At 42.1% G+C, this 19398-nt stretch overlaps 1 protein-coding gene across 10 annotated transcripts in view; it reads right to left on the bottom strand.

Annotated features, from left to right (window-relative positions):
- The window catches only part of frmd4a (FERM domain containing 4A), a 101894-nt gene that overhangs the window by 9368 nt on the left and 73128 nt on the right, over positions 1-19398 (bottom strand). For 6 of the 10 annotated variants that reach the window (XM_042411038.1, XM_042411035.1, XM_042411032.1 and 3 more), the window contains 13 exons: positions 15773-15857; positions 13471-13527; positions 12728-12750; positions 10633-10716; positions 10460-10525; positions 10310-10367; positions 9997-10083; positions 5261-5337; positions 4170-4311; positions 3885-4026; positions 2037-2170; positions 1809-1931; positions 119-350 (listed from right to left, as the gene is read on the bottom strand). In XM_042411038.1, coding sequence (XP_042266972.1) covers positions 119-350; positions 1809-1931; positions 2037-2170; positions 3885-4026; positions 4170-4311; positions 5261-5337; positions 9997-10083; positions 10310-10367; positions 10460-10525; positions 10633-10716; positions 12728-12750; positions 13471-13527; positions 15773-15857 — 1310 coding nt within the window. The remainder of the gene's footprint in view (positions 1-118; positions 351-1808; positions 1932-2036; positions 2171-3884; positions 4027-4169; positions 4312-5260; positions 5338-9996; positions 10084-10309; positions 10368-10459; positions 10526-10632; positions 10717-12727; positions 12751-13470; positions 13528-15772; positions 15858-19398) is intronic. The other 4 variants (XM_042411036.1, XM_042411029.1, XM_042411039.1 and 1 more) reach the window with 1 other exon arrangement.

Raw genomic sequence — 19398 nt, 5'->3', positions numbered from 1 at the left:
TCCTCTAAACAGCACCTGAAAGAATACTGCTGTATGTGAAGTCAAACTACAGTTTATAGAAATAAAGAGATATGAGGACAAATTGATTTTCCTGTAGTGAGTAGGAGTATACTGGTACCTTCGATAATAAGTGACGCCCTTTGAGTAGGCTTCTTGCCAGACCGGACTCGGTACTCATTGATAGAGTTCTCAATTTCCTGGAGCTTCTTCAGTGCGTTCAGATAAGAAGTTTTCCTCTGTTTCTTCAGCTTCTTACTGCTCACATGAGGATCGCTGGCAAGACGCCTGGCTGCCTCCGTAATCTGGGACTGAATAGCAAACTCCCTCTCCAAACGCTCCAGCTCCTCTTCCTGGGATGAGCGCATACACAAACATGAGTGCAAACTCTAAGCAGCACAGGCACAAAAATACTATCAGCTTCGCTCATGGTTTTAGCAACAAATACCTTCACACACAATCCAAAAACAACAAGTGTTTAGTTTGCAGACACATATTCACACTGTAACTCTCCCATGCAATGTATTTGGTGAGACACACACACACAAAGCTTTGCCAGAGAAAACACGCTGCGGAAATCATTTATCTGTGTTGCAGGCAGCTCCACATTTTCTCACCACTGAATATTCTCTATTGAGACACACTGCCCCCCCAATAATAACAGTTCTCCATCAATCCACCTTCTCCTCCTCTACACTTCTCCTGGGATTTGTTAAGCACAGACTATCACTGTAGGTGAACCAAGGAAAACATACTCTCATTGTACAAGTTTATTGCATAATGTGTGTTTACTGCACTGCAAAATGTGTATGTGTACAATGCAAAATATAGTATAGATTATTATGGTATAGTATAAACTTGTGACTGTGGTTATAGAAAAGGAAATAAACTCATGTCAATCCTGTGACACACACTGCACAGCCTGCATGCACTGTGAGAACACACACATGATTTCACTTGCCTCTGGAGAGACAGAGCCATGATGTATTCACTTGGGTCGACATCTTACTGGACTACCTCAGTTCTGAGGAATTCCTCTTACTAGCAGTTCCTTCACACTACTGTTAGAGTGGCTTCTGTTTCTTTGTGTGAATGAGTCTGAGGTGTTCAGTGTAAATTAAGAAACATCTTTCTGCTTGCGAGGCAGTTTTGTGATATTGTGTCCCCGCCTGGATCCTTTTCAAAGCATGCAACCTCAGCGACACACATCTACATGCACATGCTTGCACACATACAGGCGCGCACACAATCCTACTATCACCACTTCCTGTGGTGAGAATGCTGCCAGACTATTTTTAGAAGTTCTGCTGCTCTGGAAAATCTACCCGTGGCACAAAAAGAGAGCAAAAGAAAGATGCAGTACTACTTTCAGAAGGTCCAAGAGGTCTCAGACTAGCTTTTCATTGTACTTGCTTTCATTTGCTTACTTAACAAATGAGTAGGGATCAGTTAACTTATTACATCAATCATCATCTCATACCATTATGTGAGTATTTATATGAGGTTTTAAACAGTTAATCCTGAACAAACCTTGATCTGTACTGTATGATGTCAAGAGCTTTTAAACACTTTGATCTATAATGGCCATACTCTGTTAATAAATTAATACTGGCTTAAGGCGGATTTACACTATGAACTGACATGAATTGCACTCAATGTTTGCTGATTACTGCAGCACAGTACCAGGTGCAGGTACTTAGTTTTATGTACTTATTTCAAACACTGAGACCACTTGCTAACTTCCTGTTTTTATTTGATTGGACAACATGAGAAAGTGCTATTGAGGAGAACTGAAGAGGTTGGGGCTTCACCTCTCCCTTAGGAAGAATTTTCTGCTCGTCCAGTTTGAATGCGGTACCAATCTTCCTTCTCACTGTGGGTGGTTCCTCTCCTGGATCAAGTGGATATTCCTTGGGAAGTTTTCCTGTCAGCTCCTAGAAGAATGAAAAGGGGAAAATGGTAAATACAGATGAAAAGGCAGAGCTAGAAAGCACTGTGGTTTTCAAATTTTTTTTTGCCAAATCTGTGTTTTCTCATACCGCTTCTCTGATGCAGATGCTCTTGAGTTCCTCTAGTCTCTGCCTTAGTGTTTCTTCCAGAGCTTCCTGCCTGGCCCTCAGTGCTGCCAGCATGTCCTTCTTTGCTGTCTGGGAGCTGTCTGATTCCTGAGAGCCTGCAGCATCCAGACAACACATAAGGTAAGGGCAGGAGTCACGAGCATGTCAGTGTGTGATTGTTTGGAGTTTCGGGGTCTTGTTCTTTTGAGGCAGACCGCAGAGGAGAGAGAGAGATTGTGCGTGCACCTGCACGCCTCGCAGGATGTTTACAGGGAAGTGAATGGAATGTTTCGATAAGGAAACTGAATTTAAGTGCCGTGTTTGTGTGAGTGTTTCAAGGAAGGGGCAGTTTAGGACAAAGTGTGTGACGCACAATCTCTAAGACCCTGGTATGGTGCCAGTCTTGTTTGCAACATGCCTTGTTGAAAACAACACATACACTTCCCCACTCACATTATGTAGCTCTCTGTTGCACTCAGTGGCCTTATGTCTGCTTAAACGTTGCAACAACAAAAAACTAACCACTGTTGAAAATCTTGATTAATTTAAGTTTAATGTTTCTGCACCTTTTGTTTTGAAGGTACACAAAGCATTACCATCCGACTGATCTTACAGCTGAAATACATTCAAACAGGCTTGTTCAGTGATGTTAAACATCCACATTTCTGTAGGAAGAAGGGTTTCAAACAGCCACATCCATTCAAAGATCACAGATGTGATATCACAGTACCAATGGCGTATTTATGTTACTGGATAAAGATGGCCTCCAATCAGCTGTGGATCATGACCACAATGACACAACACTAAGGAGACAAGCGATAAGACGCAGACAGATAAGACACCCTGTATAATATGTGGTGGAACTAGAGGAGAACAGGGAGGGGAGAAAAGACTGAGAGATAAAGGGAAGGGAGAAGGGAGCTATGTGTATCTATGTTGAGAAAAGGGAGTTAGAGGAAGTAACGGATCTGATCAGGAGGATTAGCTATGGAGCAATGAAAATGAGGAGGGCATGCAGGACATTTTTGCTGGAAGGCATTCCTCGTTCCTGACAACAGTAATTGATTCAGTAAGGTGGAATATACTCTAAATAGCTGACCCCACAGCCATGTACAGACACACACATTCTTGTCTCTTCAAAGGCCTTCGAATACCTCTTAAATAGTGTTGGCTTGGTCTAGTGCATGTCATTTTATAAGGGTATAACGGAGCAGTAGATAACAAGGTTTCAGTATCTATGCTTCCCTTCAGCCTAAATTACTGTACTCTCTTTTCTAGCATGCAACAAACTTTACATGGCCCGGGTTTAAAAGGGCAGTTTCCTCTCCATTCTAATTTTGGTTTGTGTACAAATCTTCCTGTCAGACTCATTATTTGTTCAACACAGATAAGCATTGTTTTAAATGCTGTGGTAAACTTGTAGACTGACCCGCTGCCCTTTTCGTTCTCTCACCCACTAAATTTAGAGTCAGTGGCCTCTGGAGGATGAGTTTGTGTGACATGGAGGCTGGGTGGGAGTTGTGTTCTATACATACAGAAAGACAGCGGGTGTGGTGGGTGTACAGTATATGTGTGTGAGAACGTTCAGCACAGAATCAATGGCCTCTTTCCAGAAGCAGCTGTTTCTGTCTTTCCAGTTGATGACCAACCCCTCCCTCCACCCCTTCTGCCGCCATCACCACACATGCAAACACAAAGACGAATACACACACATATCAATCTATCTCTTCCGGTCATAGTCTCTCTGTTTTTTTTCTCCCTAAAATACACTCTCAGACACATACATACACACACACACACACACACACACACACACACACACACACTGACCTGAGGAGAGAAGACTACCACTGCTGCCACTGATGATCTTGCCCTTGCTGCCCATGTTGGCCAGTTTGGAGGTCTTCAGCGTTCCTGTTTCCGTAAGGTCTATTGCGATCTCACTCAAACTCCGTGCTGCATGGATCTTTGACTGGACACACAAGAATGGAGAAGTGTTTGTCAAAGCACATCATTACTGTAAGTTGTTAAATTGCTGAGTTTACTGTATCTCTTGTACGTTTCTAATCATGTCTGTGGTCAGTTTTAAGTGTGTCTGTGGTGGGACCGGCTGACCTTGCTCTGCTTGCGGTCCAGGTAGAACTGGTGTTGGCTGATGGCCATGGCCCAGATGGACTTGATGAGGGCAGGACAGGCGTACCAGGTATGCACAGCAATGCCGCTGTGACCAAACGTCCTTCTTGTCACAGACGCCCTACAGTAGGAGCGGACACAAGGCCTCCTTATATACACTGAATACAAAAGATGTCTACACATCTCCGCCAGTGAAAACACTCCCACCACCACTTCTACTGCTAATAAAATTACTACTCCTGCGGCTGCTCCGAGGGAGAAAAAATATTAAAGGCTTGAGAGAGCGAGGCTGATAGAGATATTTTTGCAAAGCCACACACGATGTTCCCCATTGTTTACTCATCCTTATTTAAACACACATCTGTAGCTGAGCAACAGACCAGCTCACCCTAATGACAGCTTCCTTTAAAGAAAACACCACTGCTCTCTGTTTCACCCTGTCTGTCTCTTTTTCTCCCATTGCCTCCCTCCCTCGGTCTGTAGAATAACACTCCACGTATATAGCCATGTTAAATAAACATAAGAGAGGTCACTTCCTCCGCAAAACAGCTATCACACAGCCATCTATCCTTCTGTGGTCAACTATCAAGAGTTTACCCTGTGCATGTGGCTGCACAAGTGTGTTAATAATCAGCCTATCAATCTGTTTCAGGCTCCACCGGGACATCCCTAATATCTTGCTCTATTGCCAAGACAAATGCTGCAACCATTACTGAATTAGATTCCAATCTCTCTTTTCCTGAACTGTACTGTACGTAGTTTGAATCTTAACACCATTCGCATATGGCACAGGGGTAATGTACAGTAAAAGCTACTGGAAGGTGTCCATAACTTAGGGAAAAATGGTATCACTTCCAAATATTAGCTGGAGAGAATTCAACAGCAATAACATTAAATCGCTAGGGCTATGATATAATAATCAGCTAACCAATGATATACTCAAGAGCTGAGTCCCTCTATCTTGAAAAGCAATACTCAATAACTTTTTGAAAAAAACACATAAACACATTAAAACGCATAGCAGAAAAGCATTATAGTAAGTTGAGACCAGCATAAATGTAATATAAATTTACCTCCTGGGGTCATGAACTTCCACTGAAAACTTCTTCTCTCTGAAGTAGAGGTTCTCCAGCTGACGCCATTGGAACACCTGAGGTTTAGGAGAAACACAACTCTTCAGGGCTGCTTGCAGAAAAACACTAAATCCACACAGCCTTGAGCTAAATCCTCTCTTCTCTTCTCTGTATGTTCCAATTTGTTTTGAAAGAAAACGCAATGGATAAGGAGGAGGAGAAAAAAAAAAAAAAGAAGGAGAAGCCGATGAAGAGGAGGAGTTGGCAACGGAGGAGGAGAAGGAGGTGGAGGGAGAGCAGAGACCCCGGTCTGAAGTTCTGTGATCAGGTCCAGACCAGGCGGTCTCGTCCACGGCGGATCCTTGCGCTAGATGACCTCACGCTGGAGAGAGACAGTGTGAGAGGGAGGAGGCTTTCTTTCCTCTGCTGAGCTTTTCTTTTTTCCTTCTCTTCCCTTCTTTTCCGTCCCCTTTATGAACCATCAGCTCCTCTTTAAATGAAGCCAAAGCCAGCTGGGCGAGAAAGTTTCCCCCAAGATCTACTCCCCAGCATGTGTGTATCTTAAATCCTCCCAGGCGCAGGGGAACAGAACGTTTCTGAGTTGGTGGGTGTTCACCAGCTGTAGGCATGTGTGTGTGTGTGTGTGTGTGTTGGCTGAGGAGAAAGTGTGTAAAGTTAAGTTTCCTCCTCTCCTGTAGCTTTGCTAGGAGGGTTGAGGAGGGAGGGGGCATTTACGCCTCCCCCTCCTCCTGACCCCTCCTCCCTCCCTTAGGGACTATGCTTCCTGCTCTGTGCTCTGCGGTTGGGAGGTGTGTGTGAGTATGTGTGTGTAAAAGAGGGGTCAGGGGAGGAGTGATGAAGGGGGAAAGAAGCTTTCTGTGGCCCCAGCAATTGAAGTGCCCTTGCTTTGTTTAGCCAGACCTCTGTGTACACACACACACACACACACACACACACACACACACACACACACATACACACACACACACACACACATTCAAAAACTCGGAGTCTGTTTCTTGTTACAGAAAGAGTAGAGTGTGGGCTATATTTTAGAGCTGCAACACAAGACGGCCTGCATCTATCAGCTGGGGCAGACATGAAAACACACACACACGTACACAACCCTCTGACCAACTACTATTGAGCAAAGTAAAGCTAAGCAGCAAGAACTAACAATCAGGAGAAAAGGAACAATGTAGGAGACCCATCTATGACAGGATGAGGGAGGAAAAGAGGAGAAAGGGAGCAGAGGGAGGAACAGGTCACAGCCCAGGAATTTTAACAGCCTGGGAAAACAATGGACGGAGGGATGAGAGGGAGGAAAGGGGGAGAGGGGGTGAAAAATGATGTAAACACAGCCTAATGTATGCATGTATGTACTGTATGTGTGTGTGTGTGTGTGTGTGTGTGTGTGTGTGTGTGTGTGTGTGTATGTGTACCAGCATGAGGAGAGAAAATTTGCACTCTTATCAAAACTCTTGCTGTACCGTACATTTTCAATGGAGTGTGAAGTGCTAATGTAGCATGGTGCTAAATATAGCGGGCGGGGTAGATAGTGAGTGTGTGTGTGTGTGTGTGTGTGTGTGTGTGTGTGTTGGCTACATATGGACCAGAGCTGTGGAGATAAGAGAGGTGTTTGTAACTGTGTTCAGGCACGAGACCACTAAAGCTGTCCTCGGCATCAGCGGGACAGAGCTGCTGCAATTCTGAAAGTAGACTTTGATGTTTGAGGATAAGTTGTACGCGTGCAAACAGTAGTCAACAAGGTGTAACGAAGTTGCTCTCAAGTTTAAAATTAGACATTTTAGTCGTAATTTCAAAAAGTGCTCCAGTTACATAACCCCATTGTATTAATCAAACCTTTGTAGTCTTTGTGACAGACTCTGAATAGCAGGAATATCTCATGAAAACATGCTGACAGATTCTTTCTTAGGAAGTCTTTCAAAGCCACAGGGTGCTTCGGTTATTGGGCTGAGGGTTGTGCATGTATGCGTGCATCTGCTATAATTCCTCTCCCTTTTGACCGTAAAACACTCAACAATGGCACAATCACACACAAGCAGAGGAAGTGACTGGGTGCTCATGTGCACAGACCCGCGTCTGTCACATAATAATGTCTGTACACCCGAGCTCACATCCATTTCAGATGAAAAGGTCAGATCTGATAGAGTGTAAAGGCCTTTCTTCAGTGTAGCGGACTCCCTGGAGATTACAGGAAGAATAGAAAGTTTAAATAGCATAGGCTGCTCTAACTGTACTGAGGCCAGGTATTATTCCTTTCAAGAATTGGACCTAGGAGTCTAAAAGACTATTATTTCATCCGTGTGGGTGGGGTTCTGGTGTTCAACCCTACATCCATCCGTTGTCATGGAGATGCAGACACACTCTGGGGGCACTTCCTGTTGTTTGTGTTTTGGTTGTGGTGTTTTGGAGGGATGACAATTCTGGAAAGACTAATCAGACTGGGCTGTATATGCCTATTTGCGCTAAATGAAACACAGACAGAAGCTGACTACAGTAAGTGGGTGTGTACTCTTGTTCCACTGCTGAAAAATGTATTCATATGCAGTGAAATGCACGTGAGATGACATTAAATTATCATCATAGTTTGTTGTGTTTGACTGACCCTTCTTTTTCACAGTGTTGACAGAGGCGTTTCTATGTTAGCCTTAAGGCAGTCAGTGAGGTAGTCAATCCACACACAGAACCTATAATCTCTGTCTAAATGAGTCAGAACAGACTAACGAGGCACTAGTATGGTGTGTGGTTCAGTTGTAAACCCCGGGTTGTGTGTGCCGTAAGTGAATCTGCATGTGGTCTGCGGTGAGCAAAGGGGGAAAAGTATTTTAACATCCCCAAATAAACATGCAGGTTGCGGTAGATGGTCTGCATTAAGAGACAACGGGATCTCCCCTCGTAAAAAGACTAACTAATTAAACACAACTGCTTTCAATACACACATGCCTATTATACAGCACAACTTGAAGCCACTTAGTATTTAATTATTAATGAATAATAATGTTTATATTTAAAACATTAACAATTTTTACTGTAACAAAAGAGGGTTATTGGCCCAAAATGTCTCAAAATCAGTGTTCTTCCACCAACTCACTCAGTCACAGTTCTGTAAACTTAAGCAGCAACAAACTAGTGATTACAGTGTGAGTCAGTGGTTACTGGTACTGGACTGGCTGGCTGATTGACTAATCAACTGCACTTCCTCCGGTTTGTTGAAATAAAGATGACCTGCATTACTAATATAACATCTGCACGCTCTCTTTTGTCTGCGTTTTTACTGAAAAACTGAATAACTGTGTTGATTTAGTCATTCTTGTGACGTTGCACTAACAAGACATGCAGTCCACGAATCTCAAGCTCCTAAGACTACAATGACATTTGCGTGGTGAGGAGGCCGAGTCTAATTCTTTTGCCACTTTGCTGTGTGTGTCTGTGTGTGTTTGCATATAGGAGGGGGGTGTGAGGGAGAAAGACGGCGATAGAGCAAGAAATAGGAAGTGAGAGAGGGAGAGATTGGAAGAAAGTGAGGGGGTCAGTACTGAAGCTTAACGGACCAATGACTCACAGCGACTGCTGCTATCGCGGTTGAATGCTTGATAAGTCGTTTGTGTAGGAATGCTATCAACTGTTTCTTCCCTCCGTCTCTTTGTAAAAGCCCTTCTCATTCCTTGTGGCATTTACCTCAGAAAAAGCTATGAATTGTTATCTGTCATTATGTCAACCAACATGTATACATCATATGTAGTAAAAAAACAAAACAACAACAACATGATTTGTAACCTTTTACAGCTTTCTGCTTGGTCTTTTGTTGTTTGGTAATGTAACACCTGGGCAACCACAAGATTAGTGATGGTGGTGACAGTCATTTAGACTGGAATGCATGAATTAAGATGCGCACACACATACACACACGCACACACGCACACACAGACCACAAGATTAGTGGCAAACAGGAAAGCTGTGGCAGACAGGAAGTATTCATCAGGATGGTGAGTTCAGAGTTCCTGTGTGTGGGTGTGTGCATTTGTTAGTGTGTGTGTGCGTTTATGAGCACCAGAATACCGTATGAGTGTCTTAGTGGTCAGTCAGTATGCAAGGATGCTGTTAACCCCATTAACGCCATGTGAGACAAGGCTGAATGCCAGAGATCAAGGCCCTAAACATGATGAGGAGGTCAGAGGTGAGGTAAGAAAGGCTTTCACAGGTAACCTGCTGGATCCACTGATTGTGGGGGGGGGGGGGGGGGGGGGGGGTGGTTCACGGAGAAACTGAACAAAAAAGCAGGACAGGATGCAAAACATTCCAAGACTGAACGTCTCCAGACAGTAGTATTGTATCATTGTTCTTCCCAAACACAATAATCTGACTCACTGAATGGAAAAAATGGACAGTGGTGACAATGAAAACAGATACAAAAAGATAGAGAAACATTTCCTTATAAAGCAACACATTTATATTCAACTCTTCTTCAAAGAGGGTAAAAGAATGAAAATGAAAAAAAAATCTTTGAGGTCATAAATAGTACACTAAAGAAGAATAGTGTGTTAAGAGGGGAGTGAAAAAATCACAACCTTTTGCAATTTTGGAAATTATACCAATTGCGGGTTTTTTTTTATTGACTTCACATATCTAGCTCTATTGAAAGAGGGACTGTAGGCTGTGCAGAGGACAATTTAGATTGTGGTGCGGAGAGATCAGAGGGAGCATTATCTCACCTTCCTGGGCTTGACTTTGTCCTGGTGGTCATACTGGAAGATACCTTTATAGCTCAGGCCGAGCCACCACGGAATCCCCTGCTTGTCCTAAAACAAACAACAACAAACACCTCAGGAAAAGTTGTGCATGTGGATGAGATTGACAGAGAGAGAAGGAGAGAAAGAAAGAGCGGCAAAGACACAGACAGAAAGACAAGTACAAATAGCTTTAAGCTCCACTATATCTCCAAATCCCAAACTGCCTGCTTGCAGGTCCAGAAATGCATGTGGTGCATGTGTGTGAAAAGAAAAAGGCAGAGTAATAAAACTGTACCTTTACAGCATAATAATGTACTCCATATGTGGGCAGAGACTCCACAATGCTCATATAACTGTGAGGAACAGAAAGACACACATTTAATGGTTACAGAGAACACAGCCATCCAAAGAGTGGACAAACATTACCAGAGACACTAACACTTACTTTACAATAGCTTGCCCTCTGGACTGCCCACTGAGCTTCTTGTAATGCTCTATGACCCGGTCTTCACTGTAGGAGAGTGCAAATCATAAAATGAGAGAAAGACTAGAAACTCAGGAAAAGAAGAAGAGGAGAGTCTGTGCAGTGTTCTGGCATTTGTCTGGTTAGTGTCTCACCAGTAGGCCAGTGATGGGTGCTCCTTTAGGGCCTGGGTGGGCAGAGCAGGCAGTTTTTTCAGGTCAGACCTGGTTGCATCATTACTGGGAGGGAGAGACCACAAAGACATGATCAAAACCATGTTTGCAAGAACCGTCATTCTCATGTATAAGCCTAACAGTTTCATTCAACAACTGTCTAAGCAATACCACTGAACTGTAGACAGAGGAACCCTTGAAATATTGTGTTACAGCAAAACTGAAATTTTCCCACAACTGTCTGAGAAATTGAATGTTAAGTTTAGAAAAAGGAAGGAAAGGAGGAACTATATTTAATCGCGAGAGGAATGAAAGCTGATGTCCTAAATGCTCTTCATTTCAGAGTGCTAACAATGAACATACAAACACTGACAGTTGGAGACAGGAAAAAGAGAGAGAGAAACAAAAATCCAAAATATGAACAAAGAGAGATAAAAGATAAAAAAAAAAACAGAGATGGAAAAGGAAAAGATACAGACAAAGACAGAGTAAATGAGACAGGGAACCATGCAGGGAGCCAGAGAAATTCCGTTTTCAGACCTCCAGTGGCAAAAGGTCTTAATACCTCATCCTAATCCCCTAGCCTCTGTCCAGCCTCTGCCAAGGCCCCAGAGGATTGGGGAAAGCCCTGGAAACATGACAACCTATGAGCTAAAGCCCTGGAAGAGATCCCATTCAGTCTACCCGGCTGTTCTCCAATGTGTGAAAACAGCTGTTTGTCTGGTTTGGTTGATCAACATATCCGAGCAAGCAAGTCTTCTTTAGGTGCGTGTGGTTATGTCTGCAACTCGTGCATTGTACATGTTCAAAGAGAGAACGGGAGCTGAACTCTAAGAAATACGATGAGTGCACCATGGCGCTGTGAAATCATTAAATCACAAATTCAATCTTAAAATGTTATTTTTTTAATTGTTATAAATGATTACAGATTATCATCTTGTTTCCAGAGCAGTGTTTCAAAGGCATTCGTGATTCATTTGTATTTAACAAAGGACAAAAAATATATCTAAAGAGTTAAATGGCAGTTAAATTAATCATTGCAATGAATATTTTTTTGAGGAGCAGCAGTGAGAGATAAAGTAAAACTTCATATGAAGAGGGGAGCACAGTGTATGGTTACAAGGGCAGGGTCTCTAGAGCTTTTAGGGTGGGAGGTGTGTGTGTGTGTGTGTGTGGGAGGAAGGGCAGAAGAAAGGGGGAGGAGGGTGAAAGGAATGTCTCCAGAGTGTGTCACATTCCAGCCCTCTGAAAGATATTGTGTTTATTTACTCCTTTCACTGGCGGAAATGAGGTCAGAGGTGGTGGCTGCTGTAGTCTGTTATCTGTGTTGCAACAAAGGGATGAGTGGATGAGGTATGGCATACATTTAGGCCAACATCAAACAGATGTACATCTGAAGAACCACATGTGGGGCGTAGCTCACATGAAACATGTACTTGACTGGAAAGCTCCATAGCTGCAGGGATACCTATTCTGATATTTTTGAACTGGACTTAACCGACATTTTTTAAATATTAGATATCTTCACACTTGATGGTGAGCTTTTTTTTTAAATGCAAATTTCCCCTGATTTTCTGGCAATGTTTTAGGAAATCTGCCATGCCGCAACTAAGTGTCTGTCTTATATTGGAAGATTGTCATTCAACCCACAGTCTCTGATCACATTGGAACACAAATCATGCGATTTATGCTTTTCTCATGAGTAACAGCACAGACTGAAATGAGCGAATCAAAATGGAGAAAGAGTGGCAGAAAAGAAGGAGGGAGGGGTGCAAAGCAAGCTCAGAAACAAGCACAGTTCTGGGGATTAGGCTCTCAGTGATGCGCCTCAGTGCTCAGGGGAGCAGAAGAGCAGACAGACCACTGACATCATCTCTATTGTCCCTCTGTGTGTGCCTCTCCCCTCTGAATCAACATATCGCCTCTTCTCAAAAATCATTAAATCCGTGAGTTTAGTTAGAGATGACGTTTATCATATGTGTCATTATCACATTCATTTTGCTCAAAATATCTACCTTTTTATATGTGCATTACATATAATCATACATTTCAATCATTAAGTTACTAGTGTGCTTACCTGGTGAAATCTCCTTTAGCCTCCTGTGGGACAGAAAAGTAGAGAGAAGAAGGGACAAATTCCATAGATGAATATGTGAACGCTGAGCAGTGAACATAAAATGTGTGTTCATGTTGTGTTGCGAAAGAAAGAATTAAACAAAAGAAACATTAAACCTCCATCTGGATCGAAACCTCTGAAGGCCTACCTAGCAGATACCTGATACTGTACATCTGCACCTGCACAGAGGGCTCACACACATATATACAGACAAACCACTCAGCCCAGTCTATGTGTAACATGACCTTGCAGCATCACGGTTAATGGACTGACCTACTCTGAGAAAGGGAGAGAAAGATAAAGAGAGAAGTGCTCTGTGTTATATTAGTACTGACTGACTAGACCTAAAACTTAGCTGGTAGCCAAGACTTTCGCTACCAACTAATAGAGTTGAGGTTTTTAGGATTTTAAACTCCCAGCGCCATTGCAGATTAGTGACAGATTGATGGCTGTATTACATAATGTGAGTTTAATCATGGACAATTATGACTACAGTAGATAATGTGAGTTTAATCACTGTCAATTAGGATCAAAGGCTGGAGGAGACATTTTGGAGGAAAACTTCAAACTGTTTCAGAGCTGTTTCATTTCAGAGCCCTGGAGTAACTAGTGTGTTTGGATCCATGTGCTAAATATAGTGAAAAACAGATAACCAAACAGACATCCACACCCAAACTGATACATGCAAATTCACTTTATCTTACTTGTAGAATATAGGAAGCCAATTCGAAGACAACATCACTGTCCACTTCAATAAGCTCCTGCAAGAGAAAAGAGAAAAGGGGACATTGGGTATGAATGACACATTCTCCTATGGCTGGCCTCAAGTAAATAACACACACACACACTGTGCTGATGTTGGGAGTAAAAGTGGACGTGCCTCTGATAGTCATCCATTTCACCAAGATAGGTTGGTAAGTCCTTTCATCTCTCTACCACTCCCCCTCTGTTTTTCCTCTCTCCCTTCTCTAATTTCATGACCTCTACATGTGGATGGAGTTCAGAGATTAGCAAAGCATACAGAAGGGGGTTGGGAGAGGGGATTTAGGGGTTGAGAATAGGCATGGATGCTCTGGTTACTGATTACTTAAAACATTTCCCAATGTTCCTAACTTTAGGACGAAGGGAATTGGGAAAAGGTAGAGGAATGAGAGAAAAAAGAGGGAGATGGAGAAGGAAGGAGGCATGGATGATTCAATGTCTCTATACTCCAAGAGATTGTGGGATGTATTAAGTTGTCTGCTTCTTTAAAAACATAATAATCACTGTTGGGCAATGATCATGTGTATTCATCATGGCGATGAGGGGGAGAAGGATAAGGGTTAGTGGGCAGTGAGTAGTGGGTCAAGTATGCCAGGAATGTTCCCTTTACAATCCACCTCTTAATTGGTTGGGAGATCAGACAGCCAGGATGAAACACTAGACAGAACAAACCCACCATGGCTGTACCACCCAGTGTGGCTATTAATCGTCACACACTGCATGTTTTTGTACTGTATGTGTTCCCACAGAACAGCAGAAAAGGTTTCTCACTACTTTAACAAAACAATGACTACAGGAGATTGGCATATAACCTGACCTACTATGTTGTACCTACAGTGCATGTGCAGCATGTTTCCATAAATAAATGTATATTAGAATGTGATGTTTCTTTACTCACATTTTTCAGAGCAACTAGTGGGAACAAACCTGAAACCTTCTGTTTGTGGCCTCCCTGACTACTTGGTTACACAGTCACTACAATTTAGGTTTTAATGGATATTACAATAAGACAGATGCTTGCATGTTGGGTTTGAACTGCAATTAATGTACAATTAGGTTTGCATGTTCTTCTGAGACCTTCTGTACTCACATGTACTTTTCTATTCAACATCATTGAAGAAGGGCATCCATTTATAACACATGCAAACAGAAACTTGTTTATGATGCTGCAAAGTGAACATGCATTCAATAAACTTTTGACCCAATCAAAACGTGATACTGTGATGATACACTATACATTACTACATTCAAATTTACTAGAATTGGCCCTCATAAAACTGACCACCTCTGTGTGTACAAATAAAGTATAATTCATATGAAATTATCACTATTTGCTACATGGGATGTTTCTGTCTAATTATTTTTTATCAGGCCATGTGTGCCCCCTTCTGGACACCACAGATAACTGCTTGACACTGGTGTCACTCAACTGTACACAGGCAGGTAATTAGAAAAGAAATACGTTAGCTGGAGGGTTAGCAAAGATTACATAACAGCAGAATGTGAACAATTTGACTGAATAATATAGAGTCTGCCCTCGCTTTAAACAAACATACAAATGCCCTTGAGTGAGGCAACCAATCCCCAGTGGAGGTGCTTAGCATCCAAGAGGACTGATGCCTCCGGAAACACTGGGAAGCTCATCTCTATGACTGCTCTGTATGAAATCAAATATAAGGTGGCATTCTTTGAGCGAGAAGTTCACCAGTTGTACAAAACACAAATTGGTCAGATGTTATTCCATGTGAGTTTGTGTTTTTACCTTTTTTAGGTCAGTGTCTATTTAGAGGCAGCATTAAAACTGCCATTTACACAGCTGAAATCAATGTGCTTCAACACTGACAGATGGCAGTAAATGTGTCAAATTATTCACTAGTTTCAGGAATGTGGTGGAGTACATAACATGATGGGTAACAGCTGATGCAAATGGCTCACATTTTCTGCTTCACCAAATCAATGTGGAGCACCAAAGTGCAAGTGGACCTCTTGTGGTGGCTTTTCATTTAGAACCAAAAACAGCAGCTAATGAAATGACATGCTTCTATCAATATACAGCTGTGTACTCCACATAATTCCAACATGAAATAAACCCACTGGACACCTTCACCTTCTTTAGCAAAATATTTCTAAGGCCAGTTTCAGACCACCCAAATCTGTAAAGCATTCCAGAATAAATACATCCTTTCCTGATCTTAAGAAAACATTATTAGAAATATGCCTTATGGTAATAAAATTTTAGTTTACCTTGTAGATAATGGACTTGGCATTAAGAAAAAACAGCTCAATTGTGGCATTGTCCTTCAGGTAGGATATACTCTCTATGTAGAACCTGAAAACACAGAAGAGCAACGGTAACAAAGACATTAGTTGACCTTGAATCCTATAATGAGGATATGTGAGGTTTCTTATATATTATTTCAGAAAAAAATACACACACAGGAGAACAGAGAACACATTTAGACTATGGAAATGTCATATGACAGAAACTGTGTAATGACCAAAATGACCAGAGGGGGGCGCACCATACCAAAGGCTGACCCTGTATATCAACATTCTTTCACTTCCTCTTAAAACAACTCTCTGTCTCTCCAGGCTGGTTGGCAAAGATCCATCATTAGTTTGTGAGTGTGCGCACATTCCACAATCCGAATGTGCACACACACACATGCGCGCGCGCACACACACACACACACACACACATACATATACACACACACACACACATACACACACACAAGTAGGTATAGCTATCTTAGTGAGGACATTCATTGACATAGTGCGTTCCCTAGTCTCTTACCCTAACCTTAACCATCACAACTAAATGCCAAACCCTAAGCCTTACCCCAAACTGAACCTAAACCCAATTCTAACCCTGACCCTAAAACCAAGTCTGATCCCTCAATCAGCCCTTTGAGAGTGTGTTAGGAAGTGAGGATCACTCGAGATGTCTTCATTTTCCAAAAATGACCTCACTTCCCAAGTCTAAAACTCAAAGTGGTTCTCACAATGATAGGCATACAAGTACACACACACACACACACACACACACTTGGACTGAATGTGCACATGATGCACTTCACACATTGTCTGCCTCTCTGCATCATCAGCAGTGTGTAGTGATACCACATGCACATACAGTACTAACACACACACACACACACTCACATACTGGAGAGAGAAGCACAGTAACCCACTTCTGGCAGAGCAGTGAGCAGGGAACTAACATAATAATGCAGTCTAAATTTAGCTCATGAATGCATGCAGAGCCAGAGGGAAGCTACGATGGTACGCTTGGAAGCTACTCATTGTTAGCTCCTCTGTGTTAGGAATGTACATCAAAAAGATCCTATATAGTGCACCTGCTCTCATGAGTCTTTCCTCAAACCCCCTTATATGCATAAACTTGCATAGTGCAGTAACACCCACTCTCATCTATACAAATTAAAAACCATCTGTATATGACTTCATATATCCTTGCAAGCATGTATAATGTGACATGAGCACATGTTCCTATGAACACACCAGAATGCATGTGTCGATCTGCGCACATGTGAGTATGTATACTGTAGGTATTGAACGTGAGGGATTGTAAGAGGATCAATATTGGAGGGCTTAAATCGTGTTACCCATTGAGCTGCAAGAGAGAATGAGAGGAGCCTAGTCAATATTCAGTGTGAACATTTAATTAAAGTCATAGTCTTGATGAGACATAGACACACTGCCAGCGCAGCAGCAATCATGCAAAAAGGCACCCACTGAATCAGCAGGAGGTGGACATCTGCCTAGCATTTATTGGGAACACATGCATCACACAAACACCACATATGCATGCAAAAACATGACATGCATGCGCCTGCACAGACACACACACCCACACACGCACCCACACAAAAACATCTAATGAAAACAATAAGCTCAGATTGATAATGGATTCAGGCCTGACATTTGGGCTGATTGTTGTTCCATTATAGTCCTGAATCTGCCTATGTGTGCTGTATGTGTGCATGTATGTTTGTCTGTGTGTCTGTGTGTGTGTGTGTGTGTGTGTGTGTGTGGGGGGGGGGGGGGGGGGGTCATCAGTGTGACATTTGGAGAGACTAAGGTTGGAAAGAACTGCAGGAGAAAAGGGGGGAATGAAACCTCAAAATGGTGTCAAAGTTCACCACCACCAGATCCTCAAACACATATTTGTCTATGTAAATACTAGGGCTGAAACTATACGTCAATGCAATCGATTATGTAAATATGTTGATTTGCATGGAACGCGTCGCATTGTTTACATTCATCCCCAATTATGGCGGCTCCCGCTCCCAGGCATGCTAAAAATGAGACTTTATCCAAAAAAGCCTGAATCCAATTGTCAAAAGTTTGGAAACTCTTTAAACACAGACCTAATACAATGGTGCTCTGCACGCTTTGTAAAACTGAAATGGCCTACCACAGCAGCACAACTGCTGTGCATGAGCATCTCAAAAGAAAACATCCTGGGGCTCTCCGACCTCAAAATGACGAGACAGCAGCGTAAGTATTTGGACTATTACAGTGAGTTTTGTCTGATTGTTGGTTGGTAGCCAGTATCTGGCAGCTGTCGTTGTGTCCTTATCTGTTGTGTTTATGACAGACACCTATAAAACTAAACAACGTAGATTTCCATTAACGTTATGCTGTAAGTCAGTGTAAGCAACCTTTTGCAGATAAATAATACAAGTGCATTTCCGATTACAATCAGCACTAGCCATTGAAGTAAATCATACTCAACACTATCTACCTTAATGGCAGAATATAGTGAACAACACCTTTCCTAATTACTGCCTAGTCTGCATAAATCTTAACTTTTGTGATGAATAGTATCATTAGGTAAAAGTTAAAGTTTGAAATGGTTCCTTCATTCATAGATTTCATGTTGAAACATGTCACTAATTTTATTGTGTGTCTTTTTGTGTCTCAGGAAGAGGCAAAGCTGTGTGCAAGACTGTTTCCATAAACTGTATGCACACCCTTCATGTTGGGAAATTTTTATTAGTAAAATAGTGTTTTTTATGAGAAAACGCTTGAATAAAAGGTTGAAAGATAAATGGTAGAAGTTAAGGTTATTGTTTATTGGTAAGTTAACCAATGGATTAAAGGACTAATCAGAAAATAATCTATAGAATAACAGAAAAAATAATGGTTAGCTTAATCCCCCAATAGAAAAAAAGAATTGTTAGATTAATCGATAAAAAAAATAATCGTCAGATGCAGCCTTAGTAAATACACATACATTGTTTTATATGGTTTTATAGCTGGCCTCAGGTAAAGAGATTGTTATTAATTTAATTCAGCTGAAACAGTGAAGATGGCCCAAACAGCAGTAATAACGACAACAAGATAGTATCACTGATACTGTACAATGATACCATTGTTCACTAAAAATGGTTAACAATAGGTCTATGTGCTAAGAATACAATTTTGCTATACAGTCACGTCATTGTGTCATTACTTGAGTCGTGTTGTAAATGTCAACCTGGAAATGACTACTCAGTGACATTGTTTCGCTGAGCTGATGTGCGTCATGTTGCTATGTACGTTGCTAACCATGGCTCAGTCTCTGGGGTGTATATGACATCATCATTGAGATACTGTATGTTGGGAACAGAGCACGCCAGCGAACCCAAAACAAAGCCTTGGCTTTCCCCCTTGGGCTCTCTCTGAGGGTGCATGTGTATGCCTGCTTGCACGAGTTTACGGTGAGAGCTGTGCATTTTCATTTGAGGCTACAAAAGATTACACAATCTCTTCTCAGGTACATACAAACACACACACACACACACACACACACACAAACTCACATGCATACTTCATATTTCTGTCACATATACACACATAATTCA

Source organism: Thunnus maccoyii, chromosome 5 (assembly GCF_910596095.1).
Source record: "Thunnus maccoyii chromosome 5, fThuMac1.1, whole genome shotgun sequence".
Lineage (NCBI taxonomy): Eukaryota > Metazoa > Chordata > Actinopteri > Scombriformes > Scombridae > Thunnus > Thunnus maccoyii.
Note: the sequence above shows the minus strand (reverse complement) of the source record. Positions and strands in the feature narration are given on the sequence as shown.